At 33.4% G+C, this 19417-nt stretch overlaps 1 protein-coding gene across 1 annotated transcript in view; it reads right to left on the bottom strand.

The window, feature by feature from the left end:
* Nucleotides 1-3044: 3044 nt before the first annotated feature.
* LOC111639123 (chloride intracellular channel exc-4-like) overlaps nt 3045-19417 on the bottom strand; it is a 20305-nt gene continuing 3932 nt past the window's right edge. Inside the window, exons 2-4 of the mRNA XM_023384905.1 lie at nt 11401-11604; nt 6850-7024; nt 3045-3833 (exon numbers count right to left, since the gene is read on the bottom strand). Coding sequence (XP_023240673.1) covers nt 3607-3833; nt 6850-7024; nt 11401-11604 — 606 coding nt within the window. The 3' untranslated portion in view covers nt 3045-3606. The remainder of the gene's footprint in view (nt 3834-6849; nt 7025-11400; nt 11605-19417) is intronic.

Genomic DNA, 19417 nt, shown 5'->3' with positions numbered 1-19417 from the left:
AAGAAGTCATCACTGAGTTACTCGGACCATTCCCGAAACATTCCTGGGGATTTTTCGACCCGTCTAGTTTCGAACCCGGGTACCCCAGAGCGATAGGCTACCGCCTTACCCGCTCAGCCATCCGGCCTCTTAAAATGTGGGTACTCTGGTATGTAGGTACTGGAATGTGAGCTTGAAATTCCGGTACCCACATACTGGGTACAAATTTTTCATCTCCAGGATCAGAAGACCCGCGACGACTCGGATTGGTGGCGTCGGAAACCCGTGGCATCTTTGACAACCCGCTAACTAGATGCAAAGACAGAAAACTGGCATAGCTACATTAAAACTGGAGGAACCGAAGGGGACAGAACCAGATTATTTCTCATGCACCGTGTGATTTTCTGCATTCTGTAAATAAATTCCCAAATACTTTATTACTAAGTTCATGCAGAATAATGCTTCAGGAAATTTCGAGTTTTTAGCTTGTTTATGTTAAATTTATTGTTATAACTCCAGATATCGGAACTTGGAATGTTAGTTTCTCGCAATGGTTTTCTTCCAATCGCTCGAGGATGGCCGCAGAAGAGTTGTAACTATAAATTGAAAATTGAGAGGGGACCTACATGATGAGTTAAAGCTACTCTAATTTAAAGAGTAGCTTTAAATTGTAAGATCGCGATCATTTTCTCAAAAATATTTGATGGCCTATTCCTCGGGTGAAATTTTTGTTTCCGGAGCTTATTAAAAGAACTCCGAAGTCTCGGACAGAGACGAGACAAATGTGCACTCCGTTCACAATACAAAACTTAAATATACAAGTGTACCTTTTGTAAATTAATTTTAAATCTTAGCACTATTGCTCATGGAACCTTAATACAGTGAAACCGGTCAATTTGGACATCCTACAACCCGAACACTAACATCTTGAATACTTTCACACGGAAGTGGAGAAATCACTATACAGTCGACCCCCTACAACGTGATAGATACGTTCCACTTTATAAGAATTTTGCGTTGTAGGATTCCTTAAATACGTGAGCCAATCACAGCCCGTCACGTGTGCAGTTTACGGACTACGGCTGTTTGAAAGGTTTTCTTCCATAAAATTAATCGATTCTAGACTAATTTCACTCAACATTTCCAAATTACTTATAATTTTTTGGGAATAATCCGTATAAACTATGCTATAAACGAAAAATTGTAGGATTACTTACAGAGTGTGCACCGTTCAACGACGCCATTACTTAAGCTTGTTTTCGTCGCGGAGCAGCGCAACAAACGGCGGCCGCGTTTTCTGATAAGTTATTTTTCTGTGAAAAATTCGTTGAACTTTGGAGACATCATTAATATAAATAATTTTTATGGCCGTTGAATAAGAAATGTTTTTTTCACAAGAAATGTATAAAATTACAGTACTGTATTAGACTTACAGTACCTAATTTAGGCCTATATACTGTACAGACGCTAGTAAACTCAACTTACCCGCCTAAAATCTCCGTAGCGAAAATTTTAGATAACGTAAAAATTATAAAATTACAGTACTGTATTAGACTTACAAATATAATTTATATATACAAACCTATATTTATATATATAAACCTAATTTATATATAATACTGTACAGATGATAGTAAACTCAACTTGCCCGCCTAAAATCTCCATAGCGTGGCACTGAACGGCGGAAAGTAGTTCGGCTGCTCGTCCACTATTGCAATGACGTTTTACCACATTTTACGAGTCTCTTTTAGTGTCCTTATACGAATATGGTCTCAATTTTTTCGCTGCGATATACAAATCCAATTTATTTGAACCCACGTTATAGGGGGTCTACTGTACAGTACTTCTACATGTATCTGATAATTTTGTATCCTGGACACCTCTCTACCCTGTATTTTGGACAACTTTTTTGTGATTTAAGTTAAAAATAGAGAAATTTCTGAAAATGTTTAACTATCGAGTAATCCAGTTTTAAGGTCTTATGAGTAATTTCCGAACCTACATCAGCCTGTGTTAATTGTATACATATCTTTCTTATCTTTGTCTCCACTCTACAATCACTAACAGGATCATTTTTTCAAGTCTGGGGTGGGTTTGGCTGGACCCGCAATAAGGCGAGGGAAGGGGCCAGACATTTCCAGAATGGACCACACCCTAAATATTCTTGGGTTTGATGGCCTGTCTGGAATCCATCTTGGGTCCTTTGGAGTGGTAAGCCAATGGTGGCGTCTGATCTTCGTGTGACTGTTGCCAACTGATGTTCGGATAAAATCACCAAACACTGGACCAACTGGGCAGGAGCTCACTCCTAACAAATGGGTGTGTGGAGTTTTCTGGTTTGTCTTCACTCGTCTATAAAATAGCCCATATGCAACACGCGTTTGATCTGCCTCTCAGGAGGCAGATCGAACATGTGTTGCATTGCCACATCCTATTAAAGTAACTATGCGACTATTAGTACCACTCAAAGTACAGTATAATGATTTAAAAGTGTGTTAAAGCTGAAGATGAAGTAAGATTAAATGAATGTGATAGTGATTGTGTTCATGTTTAAAATGCTAATCCCTCTCTTAAATATGCAGCTGTGTGTGTTGTTAGTTTTTCATTGTAAGAGCTTATTTATATCAGACTCTCTCTCTTACAGTATTAAAATTCCATGTGGATAACAGTATCTTGAAGCAAATCAATTTTTAGCAAATTGTAATGATTTATCATTTGATGCAGTGCCTTTTAATAAATTCTGATTAAATTCCTGTTAACAAGTGGTGTAATTCTGGCAACTTTTCTTTGCAGTGTCAACTGCCTGTCAGTGCAACTTTTCAATGTTTTTTTTAAAACTGGTGTAAGGGTATCATTTACAAGCATGTCATTCCCTTAACATAATGTATTTGTAAGTGACAAGCATACATTAAATCGACTGATTGCAGAAACATAAAATAATAATAGAAAACCGTGCTTACATGTTTACTAAAGGTTCTGACGCAAGTCTATACAAATAAACTCAAAAATATTTTTTTTAAATTCATTGCTAGGCTTTCCTGCAAAGAAAAGAAAAACAGCAAAGATGAATAAAAACAATTTTTTTTATTAACATAATAATTGGAAATTGGTCAGCATAGATTCAACAAACTTTCTGCCTTGTTACAATATGCTAAGGCATATGGAAAATACATTTAACAAAAAACTATATAAAAATCTAACAAAAATTGGTCTGAATGTATAAAAGTCCTTAAAAAAAAGAAAAGAAATGCATATATATTTAAGAAGTATCAAAGTGTCATTATGTCAAGATATAGAAAATTATAAAAAGGAAAATACTGTGTCGAACTTTTAATGCTGACCAATAACTGTAGATAATGACTAAAGATTTTACATTTAGTACAAACAAAATGATACAAACTGACGTACAAAAAGTGTAAGAAAATAGCAAGAAATTAGTATAGGATATTTTAGGTTATATTTCACGCTAAAGCATCTCTCAAAATACTTTCATTTTGGAGCTTCGATAAGATTCATTTGCATGCAACTTCTTATTATTGGTCCTGTCGACTCGAACTGAATAAACTGCGGTAAAATATATATTTTTTTAATTAATTAATTATTTCTGACGGACAGACTCGAGAAATTTTAGTGACTGTTGACGTCGACATCAGCAGGAATGGAAGTGGTGTATGTCGGAGTCTCCAATTCCTCGTGCTTCTTCATTTTTGTGCCCTGCTGGAGCTTGTAGTGATTGATGATATCTTGGTCTGCTGGGCAAGACTGAGTAAAGGCGTCCAGTTGATACATATGGTACATGTACTGCCATAAATTATTCATTTCCAGAGGAATTTCAAAGTCGGCAAAATATTTACCTGAAAAATATTAGTGTGAGAATGAGTGAAATTTAATTAATTGGTGAGCAGTTATTAGAATTTATTTATCTTACTATCTCTAAAATCTCTAAATGCTTAGAATCCTGTTTGCATTGAGCATTTTAATCTAGATTGTGACCAAGATCGGTGACAATGCCTTGGTGCGAACCATTTCAATCTCAACTGAAACAAGGTTCAATTGCGATCAACGCCCAAGAGATTTCTTGAAACTAGATCCAGTCATAACAGAGATCCCACAATCCCACGCTCACAAGAAAATACAAGATGGCTGTGGAACACGTGTAGGGCTATCGACAGAGAAATAAAAAAGATACTGTATTTGGAGAGATGATGACATCTGTCTATTATTAGATATATGGCAAGAAAAAGTACTGTATTTATTTCTAACCACACTTCCATTTTGTTTGTTGGTGTTAGTGACTCACCGCGTTATGTCAGTTTTATTATTGCATGTAATAGCCAGATTCTTCTCAAGCGGACCGAATGTGCGAACAGCACAATGTTCGACTGGCGACAGTCACAATCCAGATTGTAGGTAAATTGAGATAAAAGTGAGTCGTAGATTGTGTGCCAACATAGTATAAGATAGTTTTATATTTTACTCAAAATGCCAGATTTTGTTCATTTAAAAAGTTATTATTAAACCCCAAATTTGTAATGTAAACATTTGTTAATTAACCATAAAATTATCTTATGTTAATTCTTCCTCCGTACATAATGTGAGAATTTAAGAGAACTATTTAGAAACTGGCCATCAAGTTTAAAACACATTATAAAAACAAAGTTAATATTTGATTTTGATGTGAAATATGTTCCAAAGACAACAGAAGGGCATATTTTGAAAATATTTTCTATACATAACTGTAAATAATACTAACGTGTCTTTAAAACTGCAAATTAAATAGACAAACAATGTACTTATTGTATTTACTTAAGGTACTGTACAGTACATCCCATAAGTATAAAGCTGCCCATTTTCTACGTTTTTTTCACACTATTAATGTACTGTTTTTTCTAACATTGTACTAAAAGAAATGTTGATAAAGCATAATTACAAAGGTAGTGTGTCATAACTCTAATATTTTTTGAAAACTTAACATTTTTGAAATTTGCCCCTACCATAAATACAATACCATGTATTTTATAAAACATTTGTCACAATACTATTTTTATACTAAATATATTACATATAGCTTATGAGAGGTAAAAATAGGCAAATGATAAACTATTTTCCTATCATGTTTATGGAATATAGAATGGTTAAAGGAAAATCTTTAATGAATACAGAGAGCGGTAAAATTGTTGCATTTATGAAAGATGGCTATTCTTCGAGGCAAACTGTGAACAAATTAAACAGGTCCCATCTAGCAATTGATAATTTTCTTCAATCAGGCAAAAATTATGCAAAGAAGAAGCCAGTTGGAAGACCTAGCACAGTTACTCCACCTATAGAATGGCTGATTATGTGTGAGGTGATAAAAAATTATATAACTATGAGTTGTGACACATCAAGACAGTATTAATGTATCTAAATCAACCATTAACCAAATTGTGGCATGTAGCCCTCATCTGATATACAAGAACAAAAAACTACATTGCCCTATAACAGTGGCATAAGAAGCGTCTATTCTGAGCTAACTCCAGCTCACAGCTTGGAATGAAATATGGAAGAAATTATTTGAAGTAATGAAGAAAAGTTCATATCTGGATAGATCAAATATTTGGGTATACTATTGTCATGATCTGCACAAAGACAACTGTTTGCTGCATCTTGTTTGATGCTTTGCAGTGTGATGAGTTGGGTCACTTTCACAGCTGGAATGGAAAAACACAATAAATGTGTTTTTCCATTCCAGCTGTGAAAGCAAGCATTGAATGAATACCCCCATCTTACCAAAAAATGTTGAAAGATTATTTGCTACCTTATGCAGAAAGTATTGCAGGAGGTGAGTACTTTTTCAATAAGATAATGCACTTGTGTAGACAGCTAAGAGAATAAGAATGGTTCTTGAGTAATTGGGTACAAATAATTGACTGGCCAGCTTGTTCCCCTAATCTTAACTCCACAGAAAATGTATGGGGACTTTCTAGCTCATGCCATTTACAGAAATGGACAACAGTACAGTTAATTCAGGAGTTGAAAAATGAAAACAAACAAAAACGGGGAAAATACCTCAAACCTACATTTAATATTTAATTTTGTCTATACCTATCTGTATATACAAAAGTATTGTTTGACAGGATAACTGTAATACTAATTTGTAATAAAAGTTTTGTTACTATCATTGTTTAGACCAGTATTTTTCAACCTTCTTGAATATGCGACCCCTTTACAAGTTAAAAAATTCTGGCAACCCTCCCAAGGGCCATATTAAAAGTATATCAGTGATTTTAAAAACCATGTATTTAATTTTCTTTCTGTTGAGACAAATTATTGTTGATTAAAATGAAAATTTCAGAAGAATCGACAATAATTTAACACAAAAAGTATGAAACTTCCTTTAATTATAACATTAGGCACAGGGAACTGTTGACTTTGTTTTAGGAATTTCAGCTTCTACTTTTCTACTTTTTATTTCCTTTTGCAAATCAGCTCAACACTTTTTCCGCTATCATTTTCTGAAGTGGGCCGTAATTTTCGCTGAAATTGTAGTTTTTTTAATGTAGTGTAGGACCTACAAACACTTGTCTTTTTCTTCTACCCACGACCCCCGTGTAAGGCTTCACGGCCCCCAGGGGGGGTCGCGACCCACGAGTTGAAAAACACTGGTTTAGACAATGACTTTATATTTATTGGTCATGTAAATATTAAAATTGCTAAATTTTTTAAAACCCATTTACCCTATGACACTGTCTTATAATATTGTGCTAATATTATACAAATAAAGAGTGGCATTACACTTATTGGATTCACCTTAGATATGTGAAATTGATACACAAAAGCATTTCAAAATTGTAATTGTAACAACACATACTTTTATAGCAGTTATCTTACCTGCTACCCTGATGTGTTGCAGACGCGGCATCAGTTCGCAGTCGAAACAGCACATTGTATCTCCGGTTAGAAAGCGTCCATTCTTGTTGCCAAGATGGCCATCGATGTTCTTTAACTGATTCAAAAGCGCTCGTTTCGACTGTTCATCTCTGCGGGTGAGCATAAGCTTAAATTTCTGAAAATTTTAAAAATGTCATGAAATCAATATGGAACATATCTAAATATATTACATTCTTTAAATTACTTTTTAAAGTTTTAATTGATAAGTTAATGGCATCACAAGAAAAAGAAAATCAATTTGTTTTTGTTTAAAGTTTAAAATTAATTATCTCAATGATTTCTGTATATCTATAAATGTCTTTTCTTTAAATTAATTATTTGAATACATTCCAGTCTGGTTATATTTAGTTATATTTTACAACATATAAATTATGCTTAAAAGAGATTTAACCTGAGTGTCAATTATTAGCAATATTATACAGTTTAATGAAGTGAAATAAAGAAAATAAATTACAAAATGTTAATTAAACAATTTCAGGAATAGTATTAAACAAACAAACAAACACACAAATATACATATATAACTGTTTTAAAAAAAATGAGAACATTTACAGCAGACTCCCTATAATACAGTAGATATGTTCCGTTTTATATGAATTCCATGTTTTATGAGTCACTTAAATACATGAGCCAATAATGATAAATTAATAATGTGTTTGTTTTACACTTACATTTAAAAAAAGTAGAATTGAAAAATAAAAGCAATTCCTTGCTTTTAAAGCTGCCACAATGACAAATGAGAGATTTTGAGTTCATCTAGAAGGGACATGGATTAAAGTATTACATAGAAGAAGTAACCCACTAAAGTACCTATAATATAATAACTGATCAAAATAAATAATGCATGAAAAGAATTTGGAAATTCAAATCTTATTCATCCATCTCACTAAAGTCAGTATAAGATAGATGAACCACCTTATTAAGCAAAAGGTAAACCATGCAAAGTGCATTTGAAATCTTATTAAAACACGAGAGCCACTGGTGACCATAAGGGAAGGCAATCAGAGATTAAAAATTGGTGAAGAAGATATCTTAAAATTGAGTGACAAAATTATAAGTTACAGTGATGCCATAAGATTCTCCTTCCGATAGCTACATTTACTAGTTTAACACAGTGTTAAACTAGTAATAGTTTAATTAGTTAGTAAAGTAAGCTAGTAAACTAATTAGTTTTTCATCAGAAATAACTCTGAAGTTGTTGTAAGAATAAACATATCAATTCACTGCCCATAAATATAAAAAGTATGATAGTTTGGACTTCCTAATAGTTCCTAATAATACTTAAAGATAAATTATCCAAAACAATATAAATATTTAAAGACTCAATGGAGGAGATTAAAATATTGTAAAGTTTCTGGATTGGAGTTGACAACTTTTAAATGAGCACAGGCTATAATTTTAAAATTAACACAAGGATTAACAAGATCAAATAAGGCAATAAAAGGAAGGCTAAGTAAAATGAGTCCTCAAGGAATTCTACACACTGGTGAAAAATTACAGAAAGTTTCCTAGTGTAATTTTGCAAGAATATAATAAAAAATAATTATTTAGTCAAGCTAGAACAACAGAATGAATATTACATTAGAATGATTTTTTTAGAAAGAATGAAGGTATAACCAAATCAAATGCCTTATTGATGTCAATGTGTACAATGTAGATAAGAATTTTGAGAGTAAAAAAAATCTAACTATTCTGTAGAAACAAAATAATGGCAGGTCAAAATTGGATGCCATAACTACGTTGAATGGAATTAGTTCTGGTCACAACTGGACAGTAAATGTAATTTTAGATAAAATGTTTGAAGATTTTGAACATAGCTACAGACAACAATATGGGTCTATATGAGAATTCCTTTTAGGAATTGCAGCAGTAAAAATGGTACATGGTTCCAAAATATAGTCTTTCTGAATTATTACAGTAAATATACAAGACATGCAATATGTAAAATAGAGCAGAAAGAAAACAGGATCATCATATGAATATGGCAGTTTTAAAATAGCTTCACAAATATTAAAGAATGAGAAATGCCTGTAGAGGTATTAGCACTAAAAAAACAAAGGAGTGAAATGAATACATTGTAAAATATTTTTTTTAATTTTTAAATCATTGTAAACTTTAAAAAAACTAACAGACAATATGGTGGCACCTATTAGAAGATTTTGTTGGGGATCCAATGTAAACCAATTTATAATGGAAATAAAATAATCATCATAAGAAGTGTGGTAAAAATAAAATTTTTTTGACAATCACATGATGGTGATGGTGTGTGTCAGAAGTTGCCTTTGGATTTTCACAATTACCATTTTTTTCTTATTAAATTTCTAAGTTTCTTTAGAGAGAGATGTCTCTTCCAAAATATGGTTCCACCAATCTTTCTGTATGGTAAAAAGTTGGAAACTGTATAATAATAATAATAAAACACTGTAAAGCTGATATATCTTCTGGCTTAAAAGGTCAGCTATATCATATTCTGAAAGCAAGCAGTTGGAAACTAGTTTCCAACTGACTTTGGAAAACATGGGCAGGCAAACTGACTGATTATACCTTGAAGTAAAAATAAATGATATAGCAGTTGATCAGAAGCAAAATGCCATATTAAATAGGTCAAAACTAAGAGCCCCTTGGAAAAAAATAGCTATAAAGCTACAAAAACCAAATAACGAGCAAAAAAATTGGGAAGTGCTATTGCTATCACCCACGTTGAATGGACATCTCAGGCTAACTAATCCCACAGCTGTTGAAACAACAGGGAATTACAGTTGTTTCAACAGCTGCAAAGACTTACTGTTTTCTTCAAAGTTTACTGTTTTCTTCGAACTGGTAAACTTACTCTCATCTCCCACTCTCCTTGTGTCACCCCCTTTTTCACACATGTATGCAATCTCCGTTGTTTCAACAGCTGATGGAATTAGTTAGCCCGAGGATGCCCGTTCAACACAGGCAAAAACGATAGCACTTCCCAAATATTTTGCTAATTATTTATAGCTTTGTATCAAGTTTACCCAGTTTTTGAGTGGTTGTATTGAAAAAAACTAGGTCGAGGAAAGAATTATTCCTAGTAGAAAAAGAAACTTATAGATGTTATTAATATTGAAAACTTGTTTATTGTAGTAAAGTTCAGGAAATTTCAATTTGTGATAACATGGATATAGCATAAACCAGTTAACCAGTGATCACATGGTAGCAGCAATTTTCTATGGGTATTATTCACCAAAATGAGTTAAATAGCTATACTTCCATGATAGCCTCATGCTGTGTGTTATCAATCTCACCATATAAAAATTTTTTTCTGCTTATCACAGATCCTCAAAAATCAACTGCATCATCACCACTTGGCCACGTTTTATTGCATAAAATCTCTTTCATTGTCACACAATCGCATGCATAAGATGGTAATTTTCCATTCTGACATAATTTTCAGTGACTGACATCATTAAACATGAGGTCGTGGAGGTTTCGTAATTGCTACAAGAGGTAGTCACAGCATCATAAATGTTTATGTTACACATAATGATATGAACAGTCTGCAAATCATTACAACACTGAACACTTATCTGTACAATCGTTGAAGGTCACAGTGCCCCAGACTATTTAAATGTTCTCTTGGGTTAATTTTATACCCCAAAAATACAGAAAAATCATTTCTCTGGTTCTGAGAAACACTTCAGCCCTAATGTCATTTATTTCCAGGTAAAATTGTTTGCCTTCACTAAAAGCAGTTTGAAGTGTTTCCTATGGGAGCCCAGTCATGGACACTGTTCTGTAAACTAAACAATATATGACAATGAAATTTGGCATATGCAGAGAAGATGCATTACAGGATTTTTCAGAATCATCAAATTCGAGAAGTGACAATTACATGCAGCATAATTAGGTACAAAAATCCATGAAATAAAATCACCACCATATGCATACAATTTACAATCCTGTAAATGCCACAATTCAGTAAATAAAACTCATCACAGAGCAAATTCCTTTATTTCTCAGCTAAATGCCATTATTTGTGAATACATAAGACAAGCATTAAACTAACAAGAACAAATTTATTTCTTTGTTTTTTTTTTATATTTCAATTTTCTCCATTGACACTGTACAGTTTTTCAAAGTTAATGTTTAGATGCAAGAAAAAGTGAAGAGAGGTCTAGGATTGGGAAAGTCTAATTATTTCTTAACAGATAAAACTATTCTAGTATTTCAGAAATTACCTCAGACTACATTTACAAAATATCAAAATATTTTTCTTAGTCTAATATCAAGCTGTACAAACTTCCAGAAATAAAGAAATAATTTATCCAGCTCAATTCTTACAACTGGAAATTATTCACACAAGAATCTCAAAAGATTTATATTTCATATGTATATGTACTCAAAAAGTGTGTCATTAATTATGAAAATGTGAAATAATGTTTTCTTCAACTAAATCTGAAAAATCTTAATGTTACAATATATTACAAACACAAAAATATTTAACATCAATAATAAAATACTTACACTATACAGATTTTCAATCACAGTAGCAGTGTCTTTATCCTGAACAAATAAATTATGCCCTCCAGGCACATTTTTCATAATGTAACGTTCGATTTTTTCATTTTCTAATATGGCCTGGCCCCGGTCGATCAGAATGGGTGGCGGAGTGGAATCAAAATTGGAACGAAAATCTGGTGGCGGCTTTAGCATGTCCACGGTTGTTACCTAAGAAATTATTAAACTTTACAATATACATTAAAACGACTAATCAAAATACAAAAATACAACTAGTGAATGAGAAAGTATAATATACCATTATGTTAACAAGCTTAAAACGACATTCAAAATTACATTTGATGAAAATTTGTTATTAATGACAAAAATTTCAAAATTAAATGAAAAGTTTGAATTGTGTTTATGATTTGAATAATGAGAATACATTTGCATTTTTCAAACATGAATTACTAATTAACTTAAAATTATATTTTAAATGCTCATCTAGTCTCTCTCCCTGTAGTAGACATTTTGTTTTTCCTGCTACAATATTTTCTAATATAATAATTTATCATGGACAATTAAATGGCATAAAAATTTAGTATCAAATAATATTGGGTTGTTCAGAAAGTAATTTCGTTTTTTTCCCATGGAAAAAACACAATATTTTTATAANAGGAGTTTTTTACCGTTGTTTACGGATACCGCCACAATTTTTTTTGCCGTCTTATAGGAATCGTAATTATAGGAACCCGTCTTATAGGGGGATCTACTGTAGTTAAAAAATAGAACAAGTTTTTTTTAATAAAATGCGATAACAGATGGCGTCACATGCACAGTTTAAATGTTGCCGGGAAAGTTAAGCAGCTGGTTGCTGGTTTTTTTAACTGTGGTCGTATACATATAAATTAAAGATAGCCAAAATAGAGAAGAAACGTTCATTTAACACGAGAGTTATTAAGCTTTCAAAGCGGGCGCCCCCCACAAACACTAACATCCATAACATTTCTACATTTCTCGATATTTCGAGGTATTATAAGTCCAAAAATGTATTATAAAAATCTCGAGGGAGATAATTTTAAATAAAAGCATCAGTCATAACATCCGGTTTGATTTAAATTCGAATAGCAATTACAGTATTAACACATTTTTACTTAAAACTTTGCAGATCTGGCAACACTGAAAATTCGGAGAGAGCGGCAACACGACGAAGTTTCTCAGACGTAAAGAAGAACCGAATATTCTTTGAGAGAAATACCGAATTACACGATTGCGCGATGGATAAATCATCACTTGTAACCAAGGTTCTAGGTCTCGAGGCAAGGCCTGGGCAAACTTGCCAGGTGAAAAATATGACAAATTGTTCAGAATAGGGCACATATATAAAATTAAAATTAAAACCTTGCATATAATAACTTATAGTATGGAAATGAGGACCAGTCCACTTTTTGGATACTATAAGGGACCCCTAGACCTAGATCAACCCGAATTGATGACAAAAAAGGCTTAATAGTAGCACCTACTGGACATAACATTCTGCATCCACATTTCAGTTTGAGCCTACTACAGTGGTTGACTTTTTTAATTCTTTCCGCCCTGTGGGCACTAAGTGGGCATCTCTTTAGCAGGCTTACAATGGGGCGATCGGATGGTGAGGAACGGGGCCCAACATATCCGAACAGACCACCCCCCCGAAACATTCCTGGGGATTTTTCGACCCATCTAGTTTCGAACCCGGGTACCCCAGAGCGATAGGCTACCGCCTTACCCGCTCGGCCATCCGGCCTCTTAAAATGTGGGTACTCTGGTATGTAGGTACTGGAATGTCAGCTTGAAATTCCGGTACCCACATACTGGGTACAAATTTTTCATCTCCAGGATCAGAAGACCCGCGACGACTCGGATTGGTGGCGTCGGAAACCCGTGGCATCTTTGACAACCCGCTAACTAGATGCAAAGACAGAAAACTGGCATAGCTACATTAAAACTGGAGGAACCGAAGGGGACAGAACCAGATTATTTCTCATGCACCGTGTGATTTTCTGCATTCTGTAAATAAATTCCCAAATACTTTATTACTAAGTTCATGCAGAATAATGCTTCAGGAAATTTTGAGTTTTTAGCTTGTTTATGTTAAATTTATTGTTATAACTCCGGATATCGGAACTTGGAATGTTAGTTTCTCGCAACGGTTTTTCTTCCCGTCGCTCGAGGATGGCCGCAGAAGAGTTGTAACTATAAATTGTAAATTGAGAGGGGACCTACATGATGAGTTAAAGCTACTCTAATATAAAGAGTAGCTTTAAATTGTAAGATCGCGATCATTTCCTCAAAAATATTTGATGGCCTATTCCTCGGGCGAAATTTTTGTTCCCGGAGCGTATTAAAAGAACTCCGAAGTCTCGGACAGAGACGAGACAAATGTGCACTCCGTTCACAATACAAAACTTAAATATACAAGTGTACCTTCTGTAAATTAATTTTAAATCTTAGCACTATTGCTCATGGAACCTTAATACAGTGAAACCGGTCAATTTGGACATCCTACAACCCGAACACTAACATCTTGAATACTTTCACACGGAAGTGGACAAATCACTATACAGTCGACCCCCTATAACGTGATAGATACGTTCCACTTTATAAGAATTTTGCGTTGTAGGATTCCTTAAATACGTGAGCCAATCACAGCCCGTCACGTGTGCAGTTTACGGACTACGACTGTTTGAAAGGTTTTCTTCCATAAAATTAATCGATTCTAGACTAATTTCACTCAACATTTCCAAATTACTTATAATTTTTTGGGAATAATCCGTATAAACTATGCTATAAACGAAAAATTGTAGGATTACTTACAGAGTGTGCACCGTTCAACGACGCCATTACTTAAGCTTGTTTTCGTCGCGGAGCAGCGCAACAAACGGCGGCCGCGTTTTCTGATAAGTTATTTTTCTGTGAAAAATTCGTTGAACTTTGGAGACATCATTAATATAAATAATTTTTATGGCCGTTGAATAAGAAATGTTTTTTTCACAAGAAATGTATAAAATTACAGTACTGTATTAGACTTACAGTACCTAATTTAGGCCTATATACTGTACAGACGCTAGTAAACTCAACTTACCCGCCTAAAATCTCCGTAGCGAAAATTTTAGATAACGTAAAAATTATAAAATTACAGTACTGTATTAGACTTACAAATATAATTTATATATACAAACCTATATTTATATATATAAACCTAATTTATATATAATACTGTACAGATGATAGTAAACTCAACTTGCCCGCCTAAAATCTCCATAGCGTGGCACTGAACGGCGGATAGTAGTTCGGCTGCTCATCCACTATTGCAATGACGTTTTACCGCATTTTACGAGTCTCTTTTAGCGTCCTTATACGAATATGGTCGCAATTTTTTCGCTGCGATATACAAATCCAATTTATTTGAACCCACGTTATAGGGGGTCTACTGTAGAGTACTTCTACATGTATCTGATAATTTTGTATCCTGGACACCTCTCTACCCTGAATTTTGGACAACTTTTTTGTGATTTAAGTTAAAAATAGAGAAATTTCTGAAAATGTTTAACTATCGAGTAATCCGGTTTTAAGGTCTTATGAGTAATTTCCGAACCTACATCAGCCTGTGTTAATTGTATACATATCTTTCTTATCTTTGTCTCCACTCTACAATCACTAACAGGATCATTTTTTCAAGTCTGGGGTGGGTTTGGCTGGACCCGCAATAAGGCGAGGGAAGGGGCCAGACATTTCCAGAATGGACCACACCCTAAATATTCTTGGGTTTGATGGCCTGTCTGGAATCCATCTTGGGTCCTTTGGAGTGGTAAGCCAATGGTGGCGTCTGATCTTCGTGTGACTGTTGCCAACTGATGTTCGGATAAAATCACCAAACACTGGACCAACTGGGCAGGAGCTCACTCCTAACAAATGGGTGTGTGGAGTTTTCTGGTTTGTCTTCACTCGTCTATAAAATAGCCCATATGCAACACGCGTTTGATCTGCCTCTCAGGAGGCAGATCGAACATGTGTTGCATTGCCACATCCTATTAAAGTAACTATGCGACTATTAGTACCACTCAAAGTACAGTATAATGATTTAAGTGTGTTAAAGCTGAAGATGAAGTAAGATTAAATGAATGTGATAGTGATTGTGTTCATGTTTAAAATGCTAATCCCTCTCTTAAATATGCAGCTGTGTGTGTTGTTATTTTTCATTGTAAGAGCTTATTTATATCAGACTCTCTCTCTTGCAGTATTAAAATTCCATGTGGATAACAGTATCTTGAAGCAAATCAATTTTTAGCAAATTGTAATGATTTATCATTTGATGCAGTGCCTTTTAATAAATTCTGATTAAATTCCTGTTAACAAGTGGTGTAATTCTGGCAACTTTTCTTTGCAGTGTCAACTGCCTGTCAGTGCAACTTTTCAATGTTTTTTTTAAAACTGGTGTAAGGGTATCATTTACAAGCATGTCATTCCCTTAACATAATGTATTTGTAAGTGACAAGCATACATTAAATCGACTGATTGCAGAAACATAAAATAATAATAGAAAACCGTGCTTACATGTTTACTAAAGGTTCTGACGCAAGTCTATACAAATAAACTCAAAAATATTTTTTTTAAATTCATTGCTAGGCTTTCCTGCAAAGAAAAGAAAAACAGCAAAGATGAATAAAAACAATTTTTTTTATTAACATAATAATTGGAAATTGGTCAGCATAGATTCAACAAACTTTCTGCCTTGTTACAATATGCTAAGGCATATGGAAAATACATTTAACAAAAAACTATATAAAAATCTAACAAAAATTGGTCTGAATGTATAAAAGTCCTTAAAAAAAAGAAAAGAAATGCATATATATTTAAGAAGTATCAAAGTGTCATTATGTCAAGATATAGAAAATTATAAAAAGGAAAATACTGTGTCGAACTTTTAATGCTGACCAATAACTGTAGATAATGACTAAAGATTTTACATTTAGTACAAACAAAATGATACAAACTGACGTACAAAAAGTGTAAGAAAATAGCAAGAAATTAGTATAGGATATTTTAGGTTATATTTCACGCTAAAGCATCTCTCAAAATACTTTCATTTTGGAGCTTCGATAAGATTCATTTGCATGCAACTTCTTATTATTGGTCCTGTCGACTCGAACTGAATAAACTGCGGTAAAATATATATTTTTTTAATTAATTAATTATTTCTGACGGACAGACTCGAGAAATTTTAGTGACTGTTGACGTCGACATCAGCAGGAATGGAAGTGGTGTATGTCGGAGTCTCCAATTCCTCGTGCTTCTTCATTTTTGTGCCCTGCTGGAGCTTGTAGTGATTGATGATATCTTGGTCTGCTGGGCAAGACTGAGTAAAGGCGTCCAGTTGATACATATGGTACATGTACTGCCATAAATTATTCATTTCCAGAGGAATTTCAAAGTCGGCAAAATATTTACCTGAAAAATATTAGTGTGAGAATGAGTGAAATTTAATTAATTGGTGAGCAGTTATTAGAATTTATTTATCTTACTATCTCTAAAATCTCTAAATGCTTAGAATCCTGTTTGCATTGAGCATTTTAATCTAGATTGTGACCAAGATCGGTGACAATGCCTTGGTGCAAACCATTTCAATCTCAACTGAAACAAGGTTCAATTGCGATCAACGTAAGAGAGTTCTTGAAACTAGATCCAGTCATAACAGAGATCCCACAATCTCACGCTCACAAGAAAATACAAGATGGCTGTGGAACACGTATAGGGCTATCGACAGAGAAATAAAAAAGATACTGTATTTGGAGAGATGATGACATCTGTCTATTATTAGATATATGGCAAGAAAAAGTACTGTATTTATTTCTAACCACACTTCCATTTTGTTTGTTGGTGTTAGTGACTCACCGCGTTATGTCAGTTTTATTATTGCATGTAATAGCCAGATTCTTCTCAAGCGGACCGAATGTGCAAACAGCACAATGTTCGACTGGCGACAGTCACAATCCAGATTGTAGGTAAATTGAGATAAAAGTGAGTCGTAGATTGTGTGCCAACATAGTATAAGATAGTTTTATATTTTACTCAAAATGCCAGATTTTGTTCATTTAAAAAGTTATTATTAAACCCCAAATTTGTAATATAAACATTTGTTAATTAACCATAAAATTATCTTATGTTAATTCTTCCTCCGTACATAATGTGAGAATTTAAGAGAACTATTTAGAAACTGGCCATCAAGTTTAAAACACATTATAAAAACAAAGTTAATATTTGATTTTGATGTGAAATATGTTCCAAAGACAACAGAAGGGCATATTTTGAAAATATTTTCTATACATAACTGTAAATAATACTAACGTGTCTTTAAAACTGCAAATTAAATAGACAAACAATGTACTTATTGTATTTACTTAAGGTACTGTACAGTACATCCCATAAGTATAAAGCTGCCCATTTTCTACGTTTTTTTCACACTATTAATGTACTGTTTTTTCTAACATTGTACTAAAAGAAATGTTGATAAAGCATAATTACAAAGGTAGTGTGTCATAACTCTAATATTTTTTGAAAACTTAACATTTTTGAAATTTGCCCCTACCATAAATACAATACCATGTATTTTATAAAACATTTGTCACAATACTATTTTTATACTAAATATATTACATATAGCTTATGAGAGGTAAAAATAGGCAAATGATAAACTATTTTCCTATCATGTTTATGGAATATAGAATGGTTAAAGGAAAATCTTTAATGAATACAGAGAGCGGTAAAATTGTTGCATTTATGAAAGATGGCTATTCTTCGAAGCAAACTGTGAACAAATTAAACAGGTCCCATCTAGCAATTGATAATTTTCTTCAATCAGGCAAAAATTATGCAAAGAAGAAGCCAGTTGGAAGACCTAGCACAGTTACTCCACCTATAGAATGGCTGATTATGTGTGAGGTGATAAAAAATTATGTAACTATGAGTTGTGACACATCAAGACAGTATTAATGTATCTAAATCAACCATTAACCAAATTGTGGCATGTAGCCCTCATCTGATATACAAGAACAAAAAACTACATTGCCCTATAACAGTGGCATAAGAAGCGTCTATTCTGAGCTAACTCCAGCTCACAGCTTGGAATGAAATATGGAAGAAATTATTTGAAGTAATGAAGAAAAGTTCATATCTGGATAGATCAAATATTTGGGTATACTATTGTCATGATCTGCACAAAGACAACTGTTTGCTGCATCTTGTTTGATGCTTTGCAGTGTGATGAGTTGGGTCACTTTCACAGCTGGAATGGAAAAACACAATAAATGTGTTTTTCCATTCCAGCTGTGAAAGCAAGCATTGAATGAATACCCCCATCTTACCAAAAAATGTTGAAAGATTATTTGCTACCTTATGCAGAAAGTATTGCAGGAGGTGAGTACTTTTTCAATAAGATAATGCACTTGTGTAGACAGCTAAGAGAATAAGAATGGTTCTTGAGTAATTGGGTACAAATAATTGACTGGCCAGCTTGTTCCCCTAATCTTAACTCCACAGAAAATGTATGGGGACTTTCTAGCTCATGCCATTTACAGAAATGGACAACAGTACAGTTAATTCAGGAGTTGAAAAATGAAAACAAACAAAAATGGGGAAAATACCTCAAACCTACATTTAACATTTAATTTTGTCTATACCTATCTGTATATACAAAAGTATTGTTTGACAGGATAACTGTAATACTAATTTGTAATAAAAGTTTTGTTACTATCATTGTTTAGACCAGTATTTTTCAACCTTCTTGAATATGCGACCCCTTTACAAGTTAAAAAATTCTGGCAACCCTCCCAAGGGCCATATTAAAAGTATATCAGTGATTTTAAAAACCATGTATTTAATTTTCTTTCTGTTGAGACAAATTATTGTTGATTAAAATGAAAATTTCAGAAGAATCGACAATAATTTAACACAAAAAGTATGAAACTTCCTTTAATTATAACATTAGGCACAGGGAACTGTTGAC

Source organism: Centruroides sculpturatus, unplaced genomic scaffold, assembly GCF_000671375.1.
Source record: "Centruroides sculpturatus isolate CEXI.00-Female unplaced genomic scaffold, Cexi_2.0 scaffold1334, whole genome shotgun sequence".
NCBI classification, from domain to species: Eukaryota; Metazoa; Arthropoda; class Arachnida; order Scorpiones; family Buthidae; genus Centruroides; species Centruroides sculpturatus.
Note: the sequence above shows the minus strand (reverse complement) of the source record. Positions and strands in the feature narration are given on the sequence as shown.